Here is a 25,291-nt window from a genome sequence, read left to right on the forward strand (position 1 = left end):
GAGGATTATTCTACATTACATTTCTGCCAATAGATCCCTGTCACCTAAATCTTACACACTGGACCTTTGAACAGCTTCGGTCTGGATAACTGCTGCTCAGCTGCTCCTCCAGTGACTGAAAGAATGGATGCAGAGAGGTGTTCCTCACACTCGTGGGGCAGTACTGGTGACTCTCCTCTAAAGTAGCTAAGGTACTCTGTGTGTGTGTGTGTGTGTGAGAGAGAGAGAGAGAGAGAGAGAGAGAGAGAGAGAGAGAGAGAGAGAGAGAGAGCATGTCCTGCTGAGACCCAGCTGTGTCTACAATTAACAGGAGGCATGGAATGATGATTGCTGGTGCGGTAACACTAATGCCAAGTGACAGGCTTCCTTGTGAAGAAGGACGGCTGCTGAGTGCCATAAAGCTACACTACTTTTCCTTTCAAACACACATGCTTACACTGGTTAACAAAGAAACAAATAAGGATGGGGTTGGTATTTTTGGAGGGGGTGGGGGGAACAAGGCATTATGCAGTTAGGAGTTTTGACAAAGGGTTTGTCTAATCCTACCTGCTCAGCTTTTGATGAATGAGTCCACTGCTGGCCTATTCTAGTCCTGCTCACCAGCTCAGCGGAGGCCCATTGATAAGGGCACTCAATTATCATAGTAACTCACACCCCCATTTTCTTATCAATGTCATCAGTTATAACAATGAATTTGGTATTCTCTCCTCACCTCTCATTTGACACAATAACAAGACTTTTGGATATTTTGTTGGTATTCATTATGTAAGTAGTTAGCATGCATAAAATATAGAGAATATAGATTTGTTTTCCTCTTTTTTCCTCTGAACCAAGAGGGTAAAGAAACAAACAAATTAAATTGTGTATTTAACATTGTGCATGGTTTTAGATTGATTTTAAAATGATGATCTTGTGTTGATGTTCCCTGGCAGGGAGGGGTAATGATCATGCATCCCACATTACAACATCAAAGTTTTGATTGTGTATTGGGGCCTTTGTTGCTTGACATCCCCCTCACTATCCCCTTCTGTCCAGTTTCATACTCACTATTATCTCTAAAATTTTGTTTTGTCTCTGCAGGACAATATGATGTCAAAGTGTAGTTGACATTTGACCTTTTGAGTCTATGTATTTGTTAAAAAAGTTGTCATATTTCACTTCTGGTCAACAATGTGTTCTGTGAGGTCAAAGTAACCTTGACCTTTCACCATGTGTGAATGTTTGCTTGAGATGTTCCTGACAGATGCGCAGCCCAAAAACATAATGCGTGTGGCGACTGCAGTTTATCTAAGTTTATTATGGTGGGGTTTAGGGCCTCAGTTTGCTTCAGTTTGCTTCAAATGGACTATATCGTAAAACAGATCATTCAACCACATCTTAAGGTAAGGTGTTCAGTGTTCCAAACGACCGCTCATTATAACTCCTCTACTCAGCTGGCCAATCACATAAACTGGACCTGTTCCCAGCAGGCCATATAGTTTGCACGGCATTAATAAAGTGGCCACATACTTTCCAGACCACCTCCAAACGTGGTCTGAGTGATCAGATCTCATGTCGCATTTAGGGACGTTAAGACGTGTACTTAGAGCTGACCACGCGATCGGAACTCTTAACTGATGTCAATATCAGGTCTGAAAGGGGTCACTGTCTCCATCACAAAATTACAAAAATTCCCCCCCTAGATTCTGCCATTTGAAGGTGAGGTTTCAGACAATGGTAAATGGAGTAAAAAGTAGTCAAAATGACATACTCCCCCACATGGGCATGTGTGTATTATGTTCAAGCCCTCTCTCTTTCCATTTTCTTATTTTATGGATCTCGCTCTGTTCCTGTGTTTTCTTTGAAGGAAGTGATTATGTTAGAGGAGGAGGAAGGAGCGTAGGGGCTCTGAAAGTAAAGTTTGGGGCTCAACAGGATCACAGCTCTCAAACTGTTTACGTTCTGTTGGTGACACAAAAGGCGAACTGCAGCTGACCATTGACCGCAGTCTGAGCACAGCTGGGATGGCAACAAAACAGGCTCAGTGGGCATTTCAGCCAGACAGCTGGTTAAGGAAGCAGTGCTTAGGAGCGGGATGGCAGTCAACCCCAAGCGTAGTATCACAGGAGAAAGGTAAATGTTTATCTCAGGTCTGGATTTCTTTTCAAGACACCAATCTAGGTCTCTTACAAAACAGCCATGTCCTTCTACCAGTAAGTGTCAGTTCAATGAACATGAGAGACTAAATAAGGAGCAATTTTAAAAAAACACAGTGGTTTGGAGAAGGGATGGGTGTATATTTGGGGCGGCGGGGGCAGGGGGTTGGGGGCTCATGTTGTGCGGGACTAAACAGTTGGAATTACGGTCAGGGACCAGTCATTGAGTAAACATACAATGAGCGACAGAAAGGCTCTGTGGTGGACAACAAAAAAAGAGAAAAAGCCGCCAGCTTCAGGCCCTGAGAAAAGTGAGCCATTCTACTTACAAAGAGCCGCTTAGGGGTGGACTGAGGGAAGGAAAAAGAGGGCTAAAACACTTGTGGGCTTGGGGAACTCTATAGGGGGAGTGAAAATGGAATAAGCCAGCAAGCACTTGAGGGTCCCGCCGAGCACCTGAATGGGATAGAGGGGTGGAGTGTCAGAGGGGGGTCTGGAGAAGGTGAATGGCCTTCTTTTTGGGTCCAATTTGTCTCTTTTCACCCCGCTCGCCCTGCTCCGGCTCTGACAGATGTACAAAGAGGGAGCGGCACTGGGCCACTCATCCACATACGCCCGTGAGCAGCTGTCACTTTTGTCAGACAAGTTAATCAAACAAATGCCACCGAACCTCCCTTTTTAACAAGGAGGAGGGAAACAGAGATGGAAGGGGGCTATAAAAGGGTGATAGAGACCCGAGAGATGACATGTGTGTCCTCAATCAATTCACCCTGCCGGCCCTCATCAATAAACCAGCGGGACCTGACAAAGGAGAAGTCTCCATTAAACTTGTATTTCCCTCCTCTTGCCGTGATGGTGGCTTTAGTGTCCTTAGCTGCTTCCTCCCGGCAACAAGGCACTGGGAATGCTCATAGAGGATTTAGACCCAGAGAAACGGAGCAGGGAAACAAAATGCTCTCTCTCAGTAATTATTAAAGACTCTAAGCTGCTTACAGACATCATTAAACGGAAGTGAAACCTTTTCAGAGCATGTTTTGAACAGTCACACACAGTCAATCTACCCTATCCTGCTTGGCTGGCCTTTTTTTATTATTGTGACCCATGACTATCTTTTCCGTCTTATTGGTTATGTAATCCTTTTACACATATTCTACTTCAACCATAAAGAGATTATTGGCATGAAAAACAACAAAGATTGTTGATGTAGTATTGTGGTCATATTGTTGTGGATGAAAAGGGACATTTAATTATATTCTATCGCAAACAGGAGATAGATTTAAAATAACCAATCCTGTAAAGAAAAATACTGTGGATTTCCTTATTAGAAATAAACAAAATAAATAAAATGTGAGAAAATAATCACATGCAATAGGCGAGCAATGATTCTGGAAATAAGACTGAAACCCTGATGTAAACATTCATCTTCTCATATAATGATCAACAGAATCAAGATACGTCAACTCTGATCAAATTCCACTGCTGCTGTTCAGAGCTAATTGGTTTACCAAAGCTGTTGCGTTTCATCAATTTCACTAAAACACGAATATTCCTGAAAATTTAAATCACAAAATTATTATCACCTTCACCAATGAGGTTAGGTTTTCATCTGCATGTATTTGTTTGTTTGTGAGCAGGATTACATAAAAACTGCTCCGATTTCTGTGAATGTTTTTTGTGGGGCATGACTGAATCAGGGCGCAGAGTCAGGATTTTTTTTACCTTCTTTAACATTGTGTTTTTCAAAATTGGACTGATTTGGTGCAGATCCAAAAACCCAATCAAATGAATTTAAAAGTAGTTTCATGAGGGGATTTTTGGCAGTGGTATGCACTCTTATTGCCCTCCCAGTTCTATTTAAAATGAGCAAAGCTATGCATAAGTGTATTAATGTTTAAATATTAAACATTATCTAAATTTTGTTGTCTTCCAACTTCATGTGTCACAGAACCTTTTTGTTTGAATCATGTAAATCAGTATGGCATAGTAACATTTTCAGAACCTGGATCTCGATCACATGATGATATTTTGATGTTTTATGTCATTGTACAAATGCAAATATGAAGAAACAAACAAAAGTTGTGAATGTTTTTGTTATTTGTCTCATTAATGAAGAGTCAATTTATCGTCAATATTAATATTATATTGGGTAGCTGCCACTCTACTTATTAGTTCAATACATACACACATATTTACTCATACTGATGTTACAGTGTCTCTCAGACTGTTTTGCTCAAAATAGATGATTCGATCTTTTCAAACTTTCTATTGTCATAATTTTAATACCTTCTATTCATGAAGTTGTGCATTAGTATTTTAAGTTATCTTCAATTTATTTGAATACTTTTCACATTTTCCACAATACACAAAAAAAAACCCTCTTTCTTATTCAGTATTCATATATAAGTGTATCGAGCAGTATAAGATGTCTGACAAGCTGTGGGAGTTAAGTTTGCGTGTTGACTGAGATCAGTGTTGATTAAATTGTTCACTTGCCGTGGCTGTGAGGCCAGCAGTTCGTGACCGGAACCGGCAAAGTGGTGAAGTCTCCCCATGGACAGCCAAGTGGTATGACGGCAACTCCATCAGCCACTAGTCTGCTGGCATTCTCTGTACCACTAGGCCCCCCCACCGCACACACACACACACACACAGCCACCATGACCAAAGTACAGCAACGACAACAATCTCAAATCCCCCAATCAGCAGCTCAATCTGACCCCTGCCCTTACTCTGCTCTGCTCACAGTCATCCAGCAGTTGGTAAGCAGAGTGAGACGGGAGAAGCAGCAGCAGCGATTAAAAAGCGCTTTAACTTTCGTCACACAGAAGTGCAATTTTGCCACGCTTGTGAATCTGATAACTACCCAAGGTCAAAGGAAATACTTCAAATCAATCAATGAGCCGCGCTCCTAATCCCCTCTGGGCAAAGGCAGATTAAGTGTATAATTGACCTGCGTAATCCCAGTATCTCCAGCGACTAGTCCTGGGGGGTAGGGTGTGTTTGTGTGTGTGTGTGTGTGTGTGTGTGTGTGCAAGGGGAGAGGGTATTGGGGGTAAGATTTAGTTGTTCTACAGCACCATCTCTGTCTTACTCTTCTATCCTGCTCTCTTTGTGGTGTATCAGTATAGGACTGGATTTGTCTCAGGCTAAAGACATGGCTTTTTTTAATCAATGATCCTCAGGCTGTGCCGTGCTAAGTCCCCCTCCAGTATCATTTAAGCACATCTGTTTTAATCCAGGCCTCTTCAGCCACTCTTTCAAAAACTGAACCAGAGAGGGGAGGGAGGAAGGGTGTAGGGGGGGAACCAAATTAATTTCTCCCTATACACACACACACACACACGCACACACACACACACACACACACACACACACATATATACACACACACACACACACACACGTCACGTCCTTAACAAAATGTCAACTACAGGAAAACTTTGAGGTAATTTTCAGTACATTTGAATTGTGTAAGAATGCTGTGAAATGTAATAAACACAACCCTAACCCATCTGACAAAAGCATGTAAAGCATGCATATATAAAGCATGAAGAATGGCTGTTTGGATTCTGTGGACTTTCTGCTGACTTTATACCAGGGGCCATGCAGAGAAAGTCAGTAGATAATCCGGAGGCTCTCAATCGGACATTTGCGTTTCACACATGCACCTCCTCCTGAGAAACTGGAAACTGCAGACAATCTCCGGAGTTCAGTGTATGTCTGAAAGCAGTTTAAGGCTAACATAAGTTGTATCTCAATTCAGGGGCTGTATCCTTCAGAGGATGGCCCATGCAGAGACTGGCTCCTTCGTGGACAGTTTAGACCATGAAGGCCCAACCAAAATGAGAAGGTCTGGTCAGATTCCAGCAATCTGCATTACCAGCTCTTTCCATCCTTACTGCTTTTGCCTAGAAACATAGCTGATGTTTGCCGCACAGAGAAAGTTTTAAAATGATAACGTCTCCAAACCATTAATTGGCAGAGTTTCTTTCCATGAGCTTCTCCTTTTTCTAAGGGTGAACTCAGACACCATGGAAACCAAAAAGACAATAATTCCACAGCATTACCTTCAGGCATGGTTCCCACAGCATCTGTTTATCTTGTGTTCCACATTACCCTCATTTGGGAACAAGGCATACAAATATCTGAGCTACTTCACTTGGGGCAGTAAGCAAACTACTGTTTTCATGATTGGAGAAAAAGCTGTTTCTGATTTGCTCTCCCATAGCTAAACAGCGAGGCTTCAACTAATAGCCCTGGTAACCCACACTTACACTGTACTGTCAATAAGATGGGCTACCCCAAGGACACACTGTAGACTGGATAGACTAACTTGCATGGCCCTCCAGTAGCCTTGTAAGGATAAAGAGTTAGTTCCCTGTTTAACACTGATTCAAATCCTTGGTCAAAAGCTCAAACCAGAGTGTAGATTTTTGTGTGAAAACTTCAGTTGCATCTGTTAAATATGGAAAGGATCTAATAATCCGTGCAGAGCGGTATATTCATCCTGTGACTGCAAGTGTACAGCTCTAAGCACCAAAAATGCATTGAGGATGTATTTGAGATCCGATCACTCAGACCAGATTGGGAGGTGGTCTGGGATAGACGTGAACACTTAGTGTGAACTTGTCCTAGGCCACATATAAAGGACTGCTACTTAGCTGATGTCCTCTGACCTGCTACTGTTTCACAATGACTATTTTCACTCTTCTCACTGCTTCACATTCATTGAATTATTTGTGGCCACAACCACAAAACTAACTCTTTCCATCACATGTAGATTTTTTTCTTTTCAAATGAGTCATTGTCTCACATTAAGTACATATTTTAATTCCAGGTGTGAACTGTCATAATTAGAGTTGTCCACTTGAGATCAGATACCCCAGGATGGATGTTAATACCAGGTTTGAACAAAGGCCGCTCAAAGATATAAAAGTCACTTAACAGGAGCCGCCTCTCTGCAGGGGATTTCCACGCAAGTTTAATCACGATGCTACAGACACCTCCTACACAGCAATTCTTAAAACACTGGAAAATACAATATTAAAACGATTCCATGATTGGATTGCAAGTCAGGATTGTGGTAAGTAAAATGGCATAAAGCAAATCTGATTTAAACACTGAAAAGTAGCGCATTCTATTCTTATGAAGGTGCAAAATAACAAGTGCAAAGCTTTGTCCCCCGATTGGTCAGAGAAGTGGGTCAAATATCAATTAAAGCCCCCCCTGCCCATGAATCTATGTCAGAACATGGGTATTAGTTTTAGTTAATATTTCACAGATTATGATTCATTTCCTGACATGCTGTTGTTTGTTTAACATTATCAGCATTAGGCCACATATGGGCCTGACTGCTGTCACTCTAGACATCAAATTGTGAGTGTTGACACATATTTAGAAATTAACAGGCCGCAGTGAAATAATCTTCTTACTATGGCTGATATTAGTAGACGTCTTGAGATAAATGCATGCCTTAACCCCAATTAAAATGAAACATAACCTCAGGCTTATTGTCTGTGGTTGAAATCACAACCAACCAGGTTTAGGAAACCTAAATTACAAATTAAACACATGAAAAGTGTCTCTGTGTAGCCTGTGTTCCAATCCTCTCCTTCCAAACACTGCATGTGTGTGTATCTTCAGACTTGGCAGAGATGTGTGAAACAAAGCAAGATCAAAGCTCTTGATGTGATGATGTGATTTGAACTGTAATCTCTTTAGAGTCAACTTTTATGGCACCAGGATACTTAATGGTGGCCTTTCATTCTACATTATGGCCCAATGAAAGATTTAAATACTTTAATCTTGTCAACCAGCATAAAAATGTGTCCTGGTAGGTCACCAAAATGTCATAAAATGTCTTTTTAGTATTGAAAAATGAAAAATGGATTACTTTAAGCTGGGTGAAAATTGTTTTCAAAGCACTTGTTGTCTTTGTTGCTGTTTATTTTCCTGTTAACACATTTTTTTCCTTTTTTATTGTATTCTTGAACCTTCCTAAAATGATCTGGTTTATACTGGAAACAGGTGAAGGTTTTTGTTTTCTGGATTTCTAAAAATTAAATAGTAGACAAAGTGCAGTGACAAGAAGGAGGCAGTAACCTGATTTCAAAACTACAAACTTAAAAAAAGCATGAAGAATGCTATTTTAAACCTACGAGCCATGAGACAATAGTTCTGTGTAACGAGCCGGCTCATTGTGAGAGTGCATGGGACACAAGTTGTAATCCTCACCAGGGAAACAGATATAGTAAATGAAGTCAGCAGTCCACCAAGGAAAGGGAGGGGCTGCCAAACAAAGCAAAGATTAAGAGGAGTCCACCCTGACCTTATTTCAAGATGACGACACACACACACACACACACACACAGACAAACAAGGGTCTCTGCTTTGGTGGCCTGTAACACTCGGCCTGTAACACTCTAAGTGAGGGTTCAATAACATCTGCTTTTAACTGATCACTACTGATCTGATGTTTACTGCAGTGTATTCTCATTCTGTGCCATAATGAATCATTAGAAAATAAAATGAAATACAGTGAAAATGCGTTGGTTACAAGTGAAAATCTAATATGTCCACTAACCAATGATGTCGGCACATGATGTCTCAGTCAGGTGTGATTGTTTTCAATTCAGCGTTGATGATTTGGTTAAGATATTTTCATTGTATATACAAAAATGATCATTATAATATCAGTGATCAGGAAGGGGCAACACATACAGTTCCAATGTGAACATTACACAGCAGCAGTAAAAATGCTTCATTTTTCAGTCTGTCAATCAATCAATCTTTGGACTTGACGTCGCCACGATGGCCTTTGGCCAAGGGCATGAAAAGTAAAGAAATAATCACAGGTGATGCTCTTGGAGACCTGCTGTCATCTCCAGGACTACACACCTGTATTTTTCCAGGTTGACTTGGCACATTCCTTCCTTCCATATTCCAACCTTTAAAAGCGATATTCATATTCTGGAATGGGATGTAGTGAGCATCGGGCACAGTTTGCCGCTGGTTTTGGTACTTTATTGGACTGTGTTAAAACAGAGGCTTAAAAGCTATCGTTTACTTTTTACCTTTTTTTGTCTGTTGTCTTTTCATCTTTTGATGGTCAGATGACTAAAGTACACATCATCATACAAGATGCTGCTGTCTGGCTTTTCAAACACTCTAAAAGAAGCTATCAAATCCCTCACTACCCCTAAATGACCAGCTATGAGCTTTTGAATTGATCATTTTCATGTTATTTTTTTTTAAATCATGTTAAAGTAACTAATTCCTTGTTTTCCCCCTAAAACCAGATTTTTGGGGCCCTAGAAATACCTTACATACGTCAGTGTATCAATCTATTATACAGTATAATAAGCTATACTAGTTTCAACATTAGGAAGTGTATGTATCTAAAAAAAACAACTCTGCCTCAAAGGCTGCAGTCAAGCACAATGCACCATCTTGTGTGTTTCCAGCCTTAACCAGATAAAAAGAGAAGAAAGAGATCAAAAAAGGGTAGAGTGACAAGAAAAGCACAACAGAGCTGCAGAGAGCAGCCAGAGACACCTTCATCGGCCGCAGGGAGAAGTGATATGGAATGACAACGAAGAGAAGCCAGGGGTGAGATGGATCCCAGCAGAAATGCTTTTGTGAAGGAAAGGAGGTAACACAGGGAGGCAACGGGTTATGAACAGCAAACATCCAGCACCGGACACCTCTCTGTCACCCTGTGTCAGGACGAGCACAGAGCAAGAGGAGACGCTTTCCACCTCAAGGCCTCAATTCAACACAAAGGCAGGAACCGAGAGATGCAACTGTTAAGTCAGCAGAGACTCCAACAATGAGAAACTCAGTCAGAATAACGTGCTGACATCACTACACAACCTGCATGATGTTCCTATCAGTCTGTTGTTCCAGCTCCTCCACCCTTCAGCCTTCACTCAAATACAAATGATGAAAGCTTCAGCTAATTATTTCTATTAGATTTGCTTTAAATGTGATTAAACTTTTCATTATTTTTCAATTATTCTGTGAGTCTTTTAAAATTGATTCTGGTTTTCCACTTACTGATTTAAGTTCATCACTGAGATCTGCTACACAGTTAAAAAACATGAATGCATATTTTCTAAACTAAGAGTAAGTGCACATGAAATGTTCCAAAAAAAAAACTCAAATCTGTCTGTAAAATATAACAGAAGCAAAAGGAATAAAAAGTTACAAGAATTATTCAAAAATAATTGCTTAAAAGATAAAATTTGAAAAAAATAAAGAAAACATAAAACAGTGTGAGAAGTGAGACAGTGAAGTGACACAAAGTGAGAAGTGAATTAATTGAAAGAAGACTTCTCACATCTTTGTCTGTGGGCAAACAGTCCAACAAGAAAAGACTAAGGTATATGTATATCTTTATCAAGATGCTTAGAGATGCATTTCAGCTAAGACTCTGAGTTGGACAAAACATGTTTGTGTGATCGTCTTCACTCTGAGATCAGAGATTATCCCCTTTAGTCTTTGAACTCAGATTACTGTACACACAGTTTCCTGACTGCAGTGTGGTGTGTCCCCAGGGAAAGGACTCAGCGAGGTAGTTAGTTTGCCACATTTGAGCATTTTCACAAGATTAGGATGTACGGATAATTGGGTTCTGACTTTCTGTGGAGGTTACTGTTCACACATTAACAGTGCAGGAGGTGGTGAGCATTCAGGTGGTGAGGGTTGTAGTAGCAGACAGAGTCAGGATGTAACATACAAATTCTGCTGCAGAAATCACATGTATTTGCTTACAGCTTATTAACACCAGCCCCTAAAATCACAAACCCTGTCTTCTATGTGTATGGCTCCGCCTTTCCATCTATTGATATTTCTTTTCTTTTTGTTTCTGTCATCTTTGCAACTGTCTAGTGTTATAAATGTCACCACCACTCGCTTGTGGTGAATCCAGCGGATGATCTCCTGCTGTGTTCCCACATCTGCTCTTCTGGATACTCTACCCTCATTTTATTAGGGGACTGGCTGGAGAAAGTCCGCAGAAAAGTCCAAAGGCTCTTATTCATTTGTGTTCCCACTCCGGAGAATGTCTGGCGGATCTCCGGAGTTCAATTCGTCTGAAAGCATCTTTGTATACATCATCATGGACACAACAAAGTATTTCTGAGGCCTGGCATGAGGGTGAAGCAGAGAACACTGTGTTGGCACGCATATCCAAGGGGAGTTAACAACAATCACAGAGCAGAGCAGAGCAGAGCAGCAGCCAGTGACAGCAATGAAACGTGTAACATACGTATTGAAAGTATAATATAATACAATTCTTCCTTTTGCTGTTCTTGAAAAAAAATTCAGTCTAGCCGGTTTGATAGGCTACTGTATCTACATTTCCACATCAGATGCATTCACATTGGTTTTAATCAGAAATTCTTCAGCGACGCCACTTCAGATACATTGTTGTGATTGGCCCATCCAGTTTCAGGACAGATGGAAATTGGTCTGAATGGGAAAGAGGACCAGACTCATCTGTGTGAGTGCATAAACATGAGCTGGTCTGGTGTTCAGTAGTGTAACAAGATCTTAGAGTTAGGTTTTAAACTGCTCTAGCTCAGTTTGTCAGGCCAGGGACCTAAACACAGCACTTTCAATCGACATAATATCCGTTATATAAATAAGAATCTTAAAGGCAATATACACAAAAACAGAAATCTGTGACGTGTGTTAAAACATTTGCACCATTTTTTTGTGTATCAATCTTATCTTAGCGAGCACCCTATCTCCATTTTGTGCCATGGCTGGAATGTGTTGCACAAAAAGACGGAGCTGTGCCTCAAATGTGCCGCCTCTATTTTTTCACAGAGTAATCCTTAACCTCAGTTTTAATGCTTTCTGCAAAACTAGCTGATGAGATGTTTGTAAGGCCCAAAAAAGGAAAATGTGGACAGAATCTGTGGTGGGTGGCTGCTTGTAAACATGGAGCTTAACCAACTTACTTAACGATCTTTTGTGCCTCTTTTTCAGTTGATTAACTGTTGTTTGCTGACTGAAAGAAAGAGTACCGCTGAGGATAATCCCTCCTCAAGATCCGCACACACTGCACAGAAACACCATGAGACAAAGGAGCAAACGGAGAAAGACGGTGGCATACAAACTCAAGAGTTTGATTTTGAAAAGAGAAGCAGAGATGGATACACAGAGAGCCGCAACGGCTGCAGGGATCGTTTTTAACACATTTGGGGAGAAAGCAGCCAGTTTGACCCAAGAGGAGACTCAGCAGCCAGGCTTAGAGATTTACTGATTTTGTTGCTGTTACTTGACCTCATCTCACATTAGGGAGGCAAACAGTGTCATGAGACTGTTTTGCAAGTTGATTACAGCTTGGGTTGATTACAGTTTGTCAGCTGGTGGGACGGACACTGATGCATCAGTACACTCAGTTGTGACTCGCAAAGACCAGAAAGACATGAAGCTGCACGACTGAGATACAGGATTAATGCACTTCTGACTTTGTTAAATGAGGATTAACATTTTTTGAACCTGCCAGACTCCCCTACAGGTGTATCAAAACAAACCCAGTTTAATTTTACCTTGTAGCAGTTCAAAAGATACCGAATACACCAGGATATATTTTGATTATTCACAAAACATCTAAAATATTACTATTTAATTTAGTTACTTATTTAATTTAATCTACTTTGAGTAATGGTAACAAGAAACCAATGCTGCACATGGGACGATAATAAAAAAAAGTCAAGGACATTCGTTGTTCTATCTCTGACATCTTGTATCATAAAATGTATTAAAGTATTGTCAATAAACCTATAGTCAGTTTAGATATTTGTACATACAACCACTGCAGTATTTATTTCAGCCGAGGACAGGCTAAAAGTAGCAGATACACTATATGAGGAAGAAAATACTGAATATGAAATATATGTGCAAATATTTTAAGCTTTTTAGAAGATTTTTAAGCTGAATATAGGATCCAACGAGTTTAAAATTAAATTCCATAGTGACTGTTGCCCTTACTCTATCATGCCCTAATTCTGAAAGTCAATGAGTTGATGCATCAGTTAAGAGGAGCCCAAGTTTGTGAAGACTCACAGTAAGCATGCAGAGCAAATCAGGAGCAATAGAGTGGCAGAATCGTATCTTTATATGATCCACCCACAAACTAACAGTGAAGGAGGCAGAGAGAGGTGACTGAGGGCAGCTGTACATCAGACAGTGTGAGGCAGCTCAGCGCGACTCGTTTCCACTGACAGTGCCGTCAACAGTGGACAGACTCTGTGGTGCAGTAACATTTTTATAATTGTGCTGTGACCAAGACAACAACTTTTAGTGTCTCTGGTGGTGTGGAAATCTCATGTCTCGTGTTCATATCTAAGATGAAGATGAGATAGAAGAAAGACATAAAAGCAGGAGTGATGTGAAGAGTATGGTGGGGGACAGCTGAGATGCAGCTGAACTAAACTGACAATACATGTGGGGGAGTGAATGACATATTTCTCCGACACACACATTTTATATTGTATTCAATCTATTCCTCTAAGATTAAGTTTGAGTCAGTTATCACCTGGATGTTATCATTTGACTTTGGTTCACTCAGGAACGCCTTGGGTTCTTTTTAATCTCCTGGTGGAGAAAATTAAACCTTGTGTTACTAAGTCCCTCTTTGGTGGTGGAGGTGCTGTGGTTTACTTACATCAAATAATCTCTCTATGTACACCTCCTCATTGACCTTCTCCCGCAGCATGTCCTGGGAATGACGAACGAACGTTACATAACCGTCAGCCACATCCATCCCTGGCTTCTGCAAGGCACAGGGTAAAAGAGAGGAGGCAGGAAAAGAGAACATGAAATTCGCTCAGTCAGCTCAGGGTTGAAATATTATTTCATCTAGTTCTAAGGAAAATAAAAATATAGAATATAAATATGAATATATAATTTAAAAAATATATAAATATTCATTTCAAACTCATAGTTAAAACAACAAAACTGTGACACAGACATTGAGATACCTTCTTAAAAGAAAATTAAGTTAAACTTCCTGGTCAATCCTAAAATCAAGATAAGATCCTAAAAGTTCCAAAGATAAAATACACTGAACATTGAGGAATATGATATTTGCACATTATCGCCATCATAATATTCAATAGTAATAATAATAATGTTTGTTCAAATACAGCCACAAAAACCCACAGCCTGTAGTTTAAATTCAGTAGGATCATGTTGCTTCGATTAAGAGCTAAAACTAGCTAATAAAGAATATACATGAATATATGAGACTCTTAGAGAAGATCTTTTCAGAGGGATTTGTAAAAATATTGTTGGCTTCACATTTAAAAAAATCTAGCAGTGAAGTTGGATATTAGAAATAATATTAACCAGATAACCAGTAAATTGTACAATGTGAAACATATGGGTATTTTTTCAATATAGCACTGTAGCAATTAGAATTTCAGCTTTTTGATACTTTATGTCAGGGCCTTCAGAATAACAAAACATTTTACACATTTGAAGTTAAAATTCAAAGGAGATTATCTTCTAAAATGTTCAGTTATCATCTGGATAATAAATGTTTCTTTTACAAGGAGGCCGGCTTGAGGGCAGTTACTGTATGTTCTTTAGGCAGGTCTTGTCAGAAATTGAGCTTGGCTGAAAACCAACCCTTACAGTCTGTGCATGTGCAAAGTGAACAGAGGCGCTGGAGACACTTAGTTGGGTTTAATAGGGAAAGCAGATTGTTAAGAGGCCTGTCATTCTGACACCTAACATAGTCATTGAGGAGAACGTTTTTGTAAACGGCACCTGAGTTGTCTTTCTGACACTACCATTTTCAAGACAACACACTTTTAACCTTTGTCACCATTTCTCTCGCTTTTCTCCCACTGACATAGATTCCAAAAGTTATGGAAAGAACTAATCACCATCTGCTACTAAACTTAGTTAACACATCTGCAATGGTGTTACAATGAGTAAATGAGTGTCTTTTTCACCAGTGAAACTAATTTTGGACATTAAGGACATAATTAACGTGCTGGGCTGGAAACTGCGACCCCTGTCAGCGTACACAGTGCCTCGTCACATTCACTGACAAGGCATTAATTTGAAATTTGGCATGTTGATGCGGCCAAAGTGTTGGCAGCTAATACGGATCTCATGCATGCACACACACACACACACACACACACACCACCCCCGCTGCTACACTAACAGTAGAGTGGGCATGTGTTGTCCAACATGGACTCACAATGTATACTGCACAGAGAGAGAGGCACGAGGCACGAGGCATGGCTGGCTGTCTGGCCACATGCATATGAATGGACATTTGGGCGAAGGAAACACAGGAACATTTGATGTGGAAATATGACAACCAGTACCATCTGGATGATGATTCTACATGTGAAAGCATAGTCAAATATTTGTACATGCACAAGAAATGCACAAGAAACACACATGCATTACAAGACAACAGTGTGTTCATTATAATCCTTAAAACCACCCTGAAATCTTTGCTTTAAGATCAATATGAGATGTAAAAAGACCATAATTTAACCCCTAAAGGTTCCGTGTGCAGAATATAGTGACACCTAGAGGTGATGTTTCATGTTGCAGCTGAATACTCCTTATTTCACCCTCCACTTCCCAACATGAAAGAGAATCTGTGGTGAACTTCAGTTGTCATGAAAACTCAAAAGGTTTTAGTTTGTCCAGTTTGGACGACAGTAAAAAACATGGCGGCCTCCACAGAGAGGACCCCCCTCCATGTAAATATAAAGTTTTTCAATATAAAGAGCCCATTCTATGGTAGAGAAAATACAATTCATACAATTTAGATGAAACACACAAGTGAAAACATCACAAAGATTATTTTATATTCAATTTCTGCCAAAAATCCCTTTCACCTAAATCTTTTTCTAAATCTCACCTAAATTTGCTTTTCCACTGTCTTCCAGCTGCATGCTCTTTGTGCACTGAAACTAAATCTGGATTAAATACACAGCCCTGGCTCTGTATTTGAAATACAAAAATAAATGCACAGCCCTGGCTCTGTATTTGGGAAACAAAGAAAGCTGGACGACATAACACTATCAGCAACAAGGCTAGTCGTACATGTGCACAGAACAGGGGACTGAGAGGGCTGTTGGGATGAGATGGAGGAACCGGAAACAGCTAATTTCCCTAGGAATGGTCATTAACAGTGTATGCCAATGGTACACTAACCCTTTTTCTTGATTGATTTTTGATCAAATGTGGAAACATCAAATGATTATTCTCAAATGAGATGATATAATCCTTCATCTGCCTTCTACTATCAAGGGATAGGAGGACGACCTGAAAAAGTGGCTTTAGAAAATATATACACCACCAATACTGTTTCGGACGTAACAACTACTGTTAGCCACTGGAAATGCTTACGCCAGTATCTCATAGGACGTTATACATCATCAATCACATGGGAAACCATATTTGTTCGTGGATCATGAGAGGCTCTGTAAGTTCAGAGAACAAAGCCCTTAGGCTTTCCCTGGTGACCCTTATAGATGCAGAGGAACAGCTTCTCCTCAGAAGTTAACCCCTGGGAGGAAAGGCTTCCTTCTGTCATCTTTACTTTCTTTCTTTTCCTGTTGGCTGCAGTAATGTCAAAGAATCCAAAAACAGAGACTGGTTGAAGCACCTAATCAGTGTTCTTTAGATTTTTAGATATGAAAGTAAACCAATACCGTCCACTATGAGAGGTTTAAAAGATAATAATAATGATTTGCTCTGGTGTCTGTTTCACACCACTGCTTGAAAATCAAGGCTAAGAACGCATGTAAGCAACAGGTTAAGTTCATGGAATACAGAAATGCCATGATAGTCAGATCCAGCCTTGCCCCAATAATGGGAAAGTTATGAGCCTGTTAACTGACATATTCACACTGTCTGACTTTATTGGCTGCAACTTTTGCACTTCAGCCTGGATTATGTGGATTATTAGTGAACTTGCGTCATGGTGCATGGTATTAACGAAACCATTTAAAGATTTCTCAGAAACAAACACTTGATGTTACTTTATGTTGTGATGACGAAATTAAGATAATTATTACTGAGATTTCAACCAATTCCCCTGAATTATACACAAACTTGCAGTTTTGTCCAATCAACACGACCTTTCTTCAAATTTGATCAAGCATCACACTCACATCTTTGTTTCTTCTTTTGAAGATGCAGAAATGATGACATGGCGATGGTGGAACACGTGTGGACAGAGACTGACAAATCTGTTGCAACAGTGCTAACAGATTTAGTTAGTTAATTAGTTTGTCAACTCATGACTAACAACCCTCTGCACATCTGTTTTCCTGCCTGTTTGAATTGTTTTTATTTTGAATGTCACTAACCTCTGGAAAAATGTGAAATAACTCATACACGGTGCAATAACTACACATACATGTGTAAAAATGATTCACACACACTCCATACAGTTAGAGTTGTTAGCAACAAATGTCACACTGCACCTCTGAATGTATTTGCTTTTTTAAAATAGTTTTTCTCTTATTGTAATTTGTGGGGGGGGTATTACAAATCAATCATAATTTTTGGTTCTTCTTAACAGGCAAGGGTCACTATTTTCAGAGCCACAAACCATCCACTTATGTTTAATGTTTTATATATTGAGTGTGTGATAGAAGTCTGACTCTAACCAGGACATCACACTTCCTTCTAATACATTTGTCAAATTGTCAAATTAGTGCTAAATTAATGTATTTTGTAAAAAATTATGTCAATTAAAGCAATTAAAAAAAAAAATATATATATAGAAGAGATTTAGAAAGATAAATAGGTTTCACTTACAGGTACATCCACATACTTTGAAGCAGCTTTCACCTTGGCAGAAAAGAGAGAGAGAGGGGTGAAAAAACAGTCTCCAGCTGTGGCTCCGCTCTCAGAACGAAGGCTGCTGTGGGGACACTGCACAGTCTGTTGTTGCTAGCCATGACTCATGGGGATTTCAGCTGCAAAAGTGCACTCACATATTCAAAAACCTGGCTTTGTGATACAGGGGGGAAACCAGCTGAGTTGTTAAGCTGTTTTCTGCAGAGGCACATTGTCTACTTGTATTAAAATTGGCATTAAGATTAAGTATAAAATAATTGGTTTTGAAATTCAGCATGATTGAGTCATTAATAATGCATATATTATAAATGTATCAAGTCTATAATATGGTTTTGTATATTTCACTTTATAAAATGCTGATTGAACAAGAATTGAAATGAACTGTTACAGAGGAACATTTTAAAATAGTGAGGTATCTTGAGGAGTGCCAGTGAAAACCATTGTACAGAATTGATTAAAAAAAAAAAAGTGTGTTTGTGTGCAAGGCACTAAATGGTCTCACCCTATCCTACATCTCAGAGCTACCATCCCCATACCACACTGTCACAACATTGAGATCATCTATTATTATTATTATTGGTGATGGTAGTGATGACTACTCTATATCAATCAATCAATCAAATGTATTTATATAGCACGATATCACAACAAACAGTTGTCTCAGGGTGCAGCACAAAAGATCTTATGAAAGACAAAATCCAACTTGTTCCACACCAAGCAACCATGATTAACAGCGGGGAGGAAAAACTCCCAGGTGGAAGAAACCTCCGGCAGAACCGGGCTCGGTGTGGACGGCCTCTCCCAGGACCAGTTGGGGCGAGTGGAGAAAAAAAAGAAATATATATATATATATATATATATATATATATATAGGGGAACAAAAGGAAATAAAGGGGGGGGGGTGGAGTCACAGTCTCGATAGCCAATAGCCTACAGCCAAACTGCAGCATCAAATGTATCTTGCAAAATTGATTGTGGGTGCATTACATGTGGTATTTTCATATTGAGGTTAGAGATGTGTTTTTTTTAATTTATAGATAATACTGTTACTGATACTGTTTTCTGGTAAAATATCTGACACAACCTGTTTACATGTCACCAAGAGCTCCACCTTTAACTGACCATGTTGCTTTTGTTATGTAAACTACAGAAATGAATGTGGATGTTAACTCCAGTCTCTTTTTTGTCACACTACAAAAGTTTGTTGACTGTCATCCAGGTTGTGTTGTCTTCACTTCCAGATAAGTAATTTAGATAAATTGATAAATGAATAATTACCCAGTGTACTGCATTGGAAAATCTATATATGCACCAATGAAGCTGGTCCTTCATGAATTTGAAAGTGTTTTGGTGGTGATAAAACTACATATGTGCCACTTACTGTGAAAGAGAGGAAGGAGGAGAAGAGTGTTCCCTCATCATATCTGGAGAGCTTGGCTAACACACTCTCTAGAATGACCACAAACTGAGACACAAGAGAATACAAAAATATTATTAACTGTCTAATACAATGAAAAGTCAAAAATCATTGTTAAGCCTGCAAGCAACTGTCAAGTCCTCATTCTGCTGTACTGCACTCAGTACAGACTTTAGCACTGTGTCATGTCCATGTCAGCTTAAGTCTTGAGTCTCTTTATAGTTGTTTTTGTGTGTTTTTTGTATCAGTCATAAGTCATTCCACATGCGTCTCTGGACATTTTCTTTCCTACAAGGGATATTAACAGTCACTCATCCATGGTTTGAATGTATATTGCGCAATGTTGTACCTTAGCAACCAGCAGAGTTATCATCTCCTTCACCGTCTCCTCAATTAGATCGTCAATTTGGGAATGGTATTGTCTCTGCAGAGGAAGAAAAAGAAAATGAAACATGTCACTCCTCTCATTCTATTTAAGAAACCACAGTCTGATATTAAAGAGACACAATTGACAATATTACACAGGTTCATCTTAGTTAATATTAATTTTGTAGTTACAGACTATCCTCTGTTTTAAAACAGCATTATCATACAATAATATGTTTTACCTAGAATTATTTTAGTTTAGATAACGAGAATGTTGTAATGACATTTAACCTACCACCATATGTACCAGAAAGGGACATGATGGGAAGGGTCATAGCATGTACACGTGTAATTATATATATGTTGCATCCAAAAAAATGAAATGTTGATTACAAGATACTCAGCCTGACAAACTAGATCAATGTCAATAATTCAGAGGATGTGCATAACTTTTTGTTAATGTTCAAACTGAGTCAAGATCCTCCCTGTCCCTGTGGGATCCTTTTAATTTGTTTTCTCACCTGCTAACTCAAGTATTATTGCATATGCACACACAACAGTGTTACAGGCATATGTGTGCAACATATAGATTAAATACCTTAATGAATAAATAACTTAACAAAAATGATTGATTTGCTCTGAATGCACGTGATGTGAAATAAAACTGCTTGCGGTGAGACAAGTTGTCAGTTGTTCTTTCTCAGCGATCCCATGATTATGGGGGTGTGGTCCCTGGCTTTGTGGGGGTGTCCGGAATTAAAAATAGGAGTGGCAATGTCAGTGGTGCGTCATTAGGAAGTAAGTTCTGTGTGTAAGTGACAAGTTAATTAAGTGTGCCACTTCCTGTATCTGAAATCTTCGAGAGGCTGTAGTAACATGTTATCATAGCTGACTGATGGCAATAAGTGAATGTGATGTTGACCAAAATAAATCAAAATACTGCTGATTTCTTCATTTTGCTCTTCTGTGTTTTGCTCACTTCATTCTGCGAGTGTTGCAAAGCTGCTCTCTCAAACATCCCGCTGCACTTCACAGTGCATGAGCACGAAGCTCACATGTGCGAAAGAGAGAATTCTCCACCAATGTGAGAACTGATTTGGCCACACCAGTGTAGCTGACTGAGGTCAACAGCACAAATACACAGACTCAGATTTATTTCTCTTCTCTCTGTCTTATTAGCGCGGAGCTGTGTACAAAGCATTTAGGTAGCTATTCTCATTTATAGCCCACACTGACATAGTCATTGGCTGTAGACTGTTTACAGTTTTTCTAATTATTGGGGGAACAAATAACTTGCACAGGATGATTTAATTGATACCAATGTGCTTCTTTACTGTACATGTTATACATTGTTATGCACAGTCACATGAAGGACAGCACAGTGGAATTACAGAAACACTGCTATTTGGACTTAGGCAACATCGTCATTTCTTCCCACATGGTGAGAGCTTGTAGCCACAGGATAAGCTGCTTTCAGACATGCACTGAAACCCATAGATTATCCGGAGTTTCTCCTCAAGGGCTGTATGTGTAAATGCAAATGTCAGAGTGAGAGCCTCCAGAGTTTCTGCAGCTTTCTGCGAAAACCCTGGAGAAGCTGATGTGAGAACACAGCAGGAGATCCTCAGCAGGACTCACTGTGAGTGAGAGGGTGTGTTGATGATGGTTCTAACTTGTGAAAAGAAATATCTCCGGATGAAAAAGCAGAACCATGTAAGTAAAAGACACAGATGAAGACTTCAAAACAGCTTTTAGTAATAAGAGCGGATCCCAGTGTCGATTTGCTGCAGAATGAACAGTTTACATCCCTTCTCTGGCTGCTGCACAACCCTCACCTGAGCCCTGCAGAGAATTTGTTGCTATTGTGAATTATTTTAGCGGAGAATCTCACGTTGCATCATTCATGTGGGAAAAGAAACCTCTGGAGGAAGGGTTAGCTACATAGAATCTTTATTCTGAGTTGACATCTTTACTAGCAAACTTTGTGAAAAGAAGTGACCACAGTCTTCAGGTAAAATGTAAAATTAGAGTCGCCCCAGGTTGGATGGAAAGTTAAAGGGCTTCAGCGGTCTACTGTAAGGATTAAGAATGAGAGATATCGAGGTGAATACAAATGATTTAATGAATTAATCTTTATTTTATCCTTTAAAAGAATACTTATACATCAAATATTCTATTTATTGTATTTGATTGACTTTCATTGCAAATTATGTTTTTAATGATATTTATTATAATAAAATCCTTGTTTGTTTGTTTCTCCAATGAATCACGGCCCATGAAGGGACCATAAGACAAATGGAAACTGAGAGGCAGCAATGCTGTGAGGAATCCTTTTGTTTAGCCTTGTAGCACCAACAGCGAAGGACGAAGCAATAATTAATTCATCGTTAGTAATTGGTATCAGTCTCGGGATTCTGTGAAATATGAGATCTATCACTTCTATCCCATGTATATTCAATGCTATCTACACATATGCTAATGAAATCCAAACAATTCAAGTGGAGGAAGACAGACAGGGAAAACTGATGACTAATTATACATTTGGGAACTGGAGGGTGAGATTTCAATTGAATTTGTTGCCACACTTACCCAGTCTCTAACAAACTTTCACAAGACAGAGAGGAGACAAAAAGCGGCAGAAAAAGGAAAAGAAAGAGGTGACATGGAAAATGTCAAATTATGTGAGTGGTGCAAAAGAGGTAAGAAACAAAGTAAGAAAGATGTTTTCAAGTAACAGAGAAAAAACACAACGCTTTCACACCTTTATCTGCTAATGCCACTCAAAATCCAAACAATTGATTTTCAGGACCTTAAATAATGAAATTCAAACAAAACACCTGCATGTTGTGCTCTAGGACTAAATGGCAGCTTCATTTTTGTCCCCCTGGGTTATGAGGAGAATCAGTTTCCTATGCCTTTTCCTACCTCCTGCCCCAGGTCCATGGCACACAGCTTGGCTGACTGGGCCTTGGCATCAACCATTACGTTGAACATGGTGCAGATGGACTGTGGCACGCGGAAGTCTGTGGCCCGGCTGCTCCTCTGAAGTTTGGCCTCGAATGCAGCTCGTGTCCTTCAGAGAGGGACAGAAATGTAGAGGGCTGTGGACAGGATTTTAAAAAGAGGCCAACACCTCCCAACACTCCACACCATGTGTATAGCATTAATGATCAATCAATCAATGAAATTATATTTGTAAAGCAGCTTTTAACAGGGAAAAAAGAACGTAGAAACCTCAGAGAGCCACATGTGAGGGATCCCTCTCTAAGGAGGGACAGAACTGCAATAGATGCCACGTGTAATGGAGAACGTCAAAAAAATATTTACAGCATTGGTTAGAAGTAACAGTTTTTAACATAATGGAAAAGGTTATGAATTTTAAAAGTATTTATACATAATAAAATGTCTGATAGAGATGTAGGGAGCAGCAAATGACAATTAAAATGGAGGAGTAATTGTCAATAATGGTAGAATATGTGAGTAGGCGTTGATATTGTATATCAAGATGTCTTGTAATAACAGCCTTAACTGAACATTAGGCTGTGATCAGAAAAAACCAAAACAATTGTGTCATTCATTTAAGAGAGGCCAGTCCATTCACTGGTCTCTCTGCTCACAAAAAGCTCAGGGTCATCTGGCTTTAATGTAATGAAGTAAAATACACAATTTTTCTTTCACAGCTTATTTCACAACCCCCTTGGATTACTTCATATTTATCTACTGGTGTTAATTTGCCCGTACAAATACCAAATGTGCCGGATTCATCCTGACATAGTATAAGTAGTACCCCCTCCCCCCCCCCCCCACCCTCCATAGTATTTGTTTACAACTAGTTGATGTTTTGAAAACCCACTTTACACAAAGTCCTGTTATGAATAAAACACAACTCAGTGCTGTTGGCTTGCAGTCACATTTAAACAGTGTCTTACCGTTTAATACAAGACTCAATCATGTCACTGGACATCAGCTTCAGTCGGGTCTCCAGGTGTTTGCCAAACTCCTCCTCTGGCCAGTGGAGATCTCTGATGAAGGTCTGCAGAGCATCCAGCTTCCAGAAGAGATCCTCTGATGTCCCTGAACCATTACTGCAGGACAGCACAAGGAGGGCAACAACTTTGAAAAGGGGAAAACAGTGGTGTTGTGAATGAGCTCTTTGGGTTCATGCACGTGTCAGATTGCCAAGTTGTTCTGGCAGACTTGGCTCAGACATTTGCACATTTGAAGTATAGTCTTATCTTATCAAATTTCCCTATTTGAATAGAATATGAAACAGGTATAGGGGGATATACAGGTAACACAAGAAGTATTTTTCAATAAATACTACATTATAGACTAAATGTGTCTGTGGTTTCCCTGTTGCGTTCAAAATGTCTTTGAATTCTTGTGCTTGCACAGATCAAATGAGAGGGAAATTCCTTGTCAGTGATTTGCTGGTTAACTGGCTCCTTGGTGGCCCCAGGACCCATAGTAGTCATGAATGAATTAGTTTCAGCAGCTCATATGGACCTTTGCCCATAAACCACCATGCACAGTGTGATACTCTATGCACCTCAACAGTCTTGGGGGAAGCAGGATCCATGCTGTTATTAACACTACACCAAGTGAGTAAAGGTGAAAATGTATGAACATTCCATCCTGTCATTTACACTCCAAGCAATATTGGTGGGTAAGAGTGCATGAATGTTTGTGTGCAAGATACACATCTTTGTGCAGTGTGTGTGTGTGTGTGTGTGTGTGTGTGTGTGCGTGTGTGCATGTGCGTGTGTGAGTGCTGCACCAGGAGAGAACAGACAGGAAAGAAAGTAAAGTACTCAGGAACGGAAACAAGAGGAACAAAGACAGATGATAAGTTATTCTTAACAAATTCAGGGTTCCCTCTTGTTTTTGAGATATTGAGGCAAGAAAAGAAAGAAACTCTGATGTGCTGTGAAATGGTTCAATATGGAAGTGAAAGTCCAATTTCTTAATTTCTGCCACATTTTCAGTTTTTGTGGAATTTCCCCACTTTTTACAACATTAAAAGATTCGATTTCCATGAATGTGTGAAACCTCTTTTTGTTCCTTTCTTTTGGGATAGGGAGTTTACACAGGAAAACTGCTGGGGGTAGGGGGAACAGTAGGACTGGAGCTGCTGCAGGGGAGAGAAGCCAGGGCCAGGGTGTCTAATATAAATACAAATAGCATATAGGAGTGAAAGGATACTGCCACCTCCATCCATCCACACACACCATGCTGTGACGTTGGCATGAACATGGCAACAGATAACCACATCTATGTATGTTCTCTAACAGTAACTGATGTCGTCCTTCACCTGCCTGCAGGAGTCCTTTCTGGCCTTCTAACAAGTCTCGTTTTGGAACAGAAAAATGCCATCCACCTCAGGTGGCCTCTTTTATTACTAATTAAATTTAAAGTCAAGGCTGAAGCTCTCATCTTCTTTTGTACAATGAGAACTTCGGGACAGGTATTTTTGAATGTGCATGCACAAGCTCCCAGATGAGGGAATTAGAGATGGATG

At 39.7% G+C, this 25,291-nt stretch overlaps 1 protein-coding gene across 16 annotated transcripts in view; it reads right to left on the reverse strand.

Annotated features, from left to right (window-relative positions):
• cadpsa (Ca2+-dependent activator protein for secretion a) overlaps positions 1–25,291 on the reverse strand; it is a 159,830-nt gene that overhangs the window by 16,228 nt on the left and 118,311 nt on the right. For 9 of the 16 annotated variants that reach the window (XM_069513966.1, XM_069514022.1, XM_069514016.1 and 6 more), the window contains 7 exons: positions 23,703–23,858; positions 22,699–22,846; positions 22,363–22,377; positions 19,757–19,831; positions 19,372–19,455; positions 17,949–17,981; positions 13,813–13,920 (listed from right to left, as the gene is read on the reverse strand). In XM_069513966.1, coding sequence (XP_069370067.1) covers positions 13,813–13,920; positions 17,949–17,981; positions 19,372–19,455; positions 19,757–19,831; positions 22,363–22,377; positions 22,699–22,846; positions 23,703–23,858 — 619 coding nt within the window. The remainder of the gene's footprint in view (positions 1–13,812; positions 13,921–17,948; positions 17,982–19,371; positions 19,456–19,756; positions 19,832–22,362; positions 22,378–22,698; positions 22,847–23,702; positions 23,859–25,291) is intronic. The other 7 variants (XM_069514032.1, XM_069514040.1, XM_069514019.1 and 4 more) reach the window with 2 other exon arrangements.

Source organism: Paralichthys olivaceus, chromosome 2 (assembly GCF_024713975.1).
Source record: "Paralichthys olivaceus isolate ysfri-2021 chromosome 2, ASM2471397v2, whole genome shotgun sequence".
NCBI lineage: Eukaryota > Metazoa > Chordata > Actinopteri > Pleuronectiformes > Paralichthyidae > Paralichthys > Paralichthys olivaceus.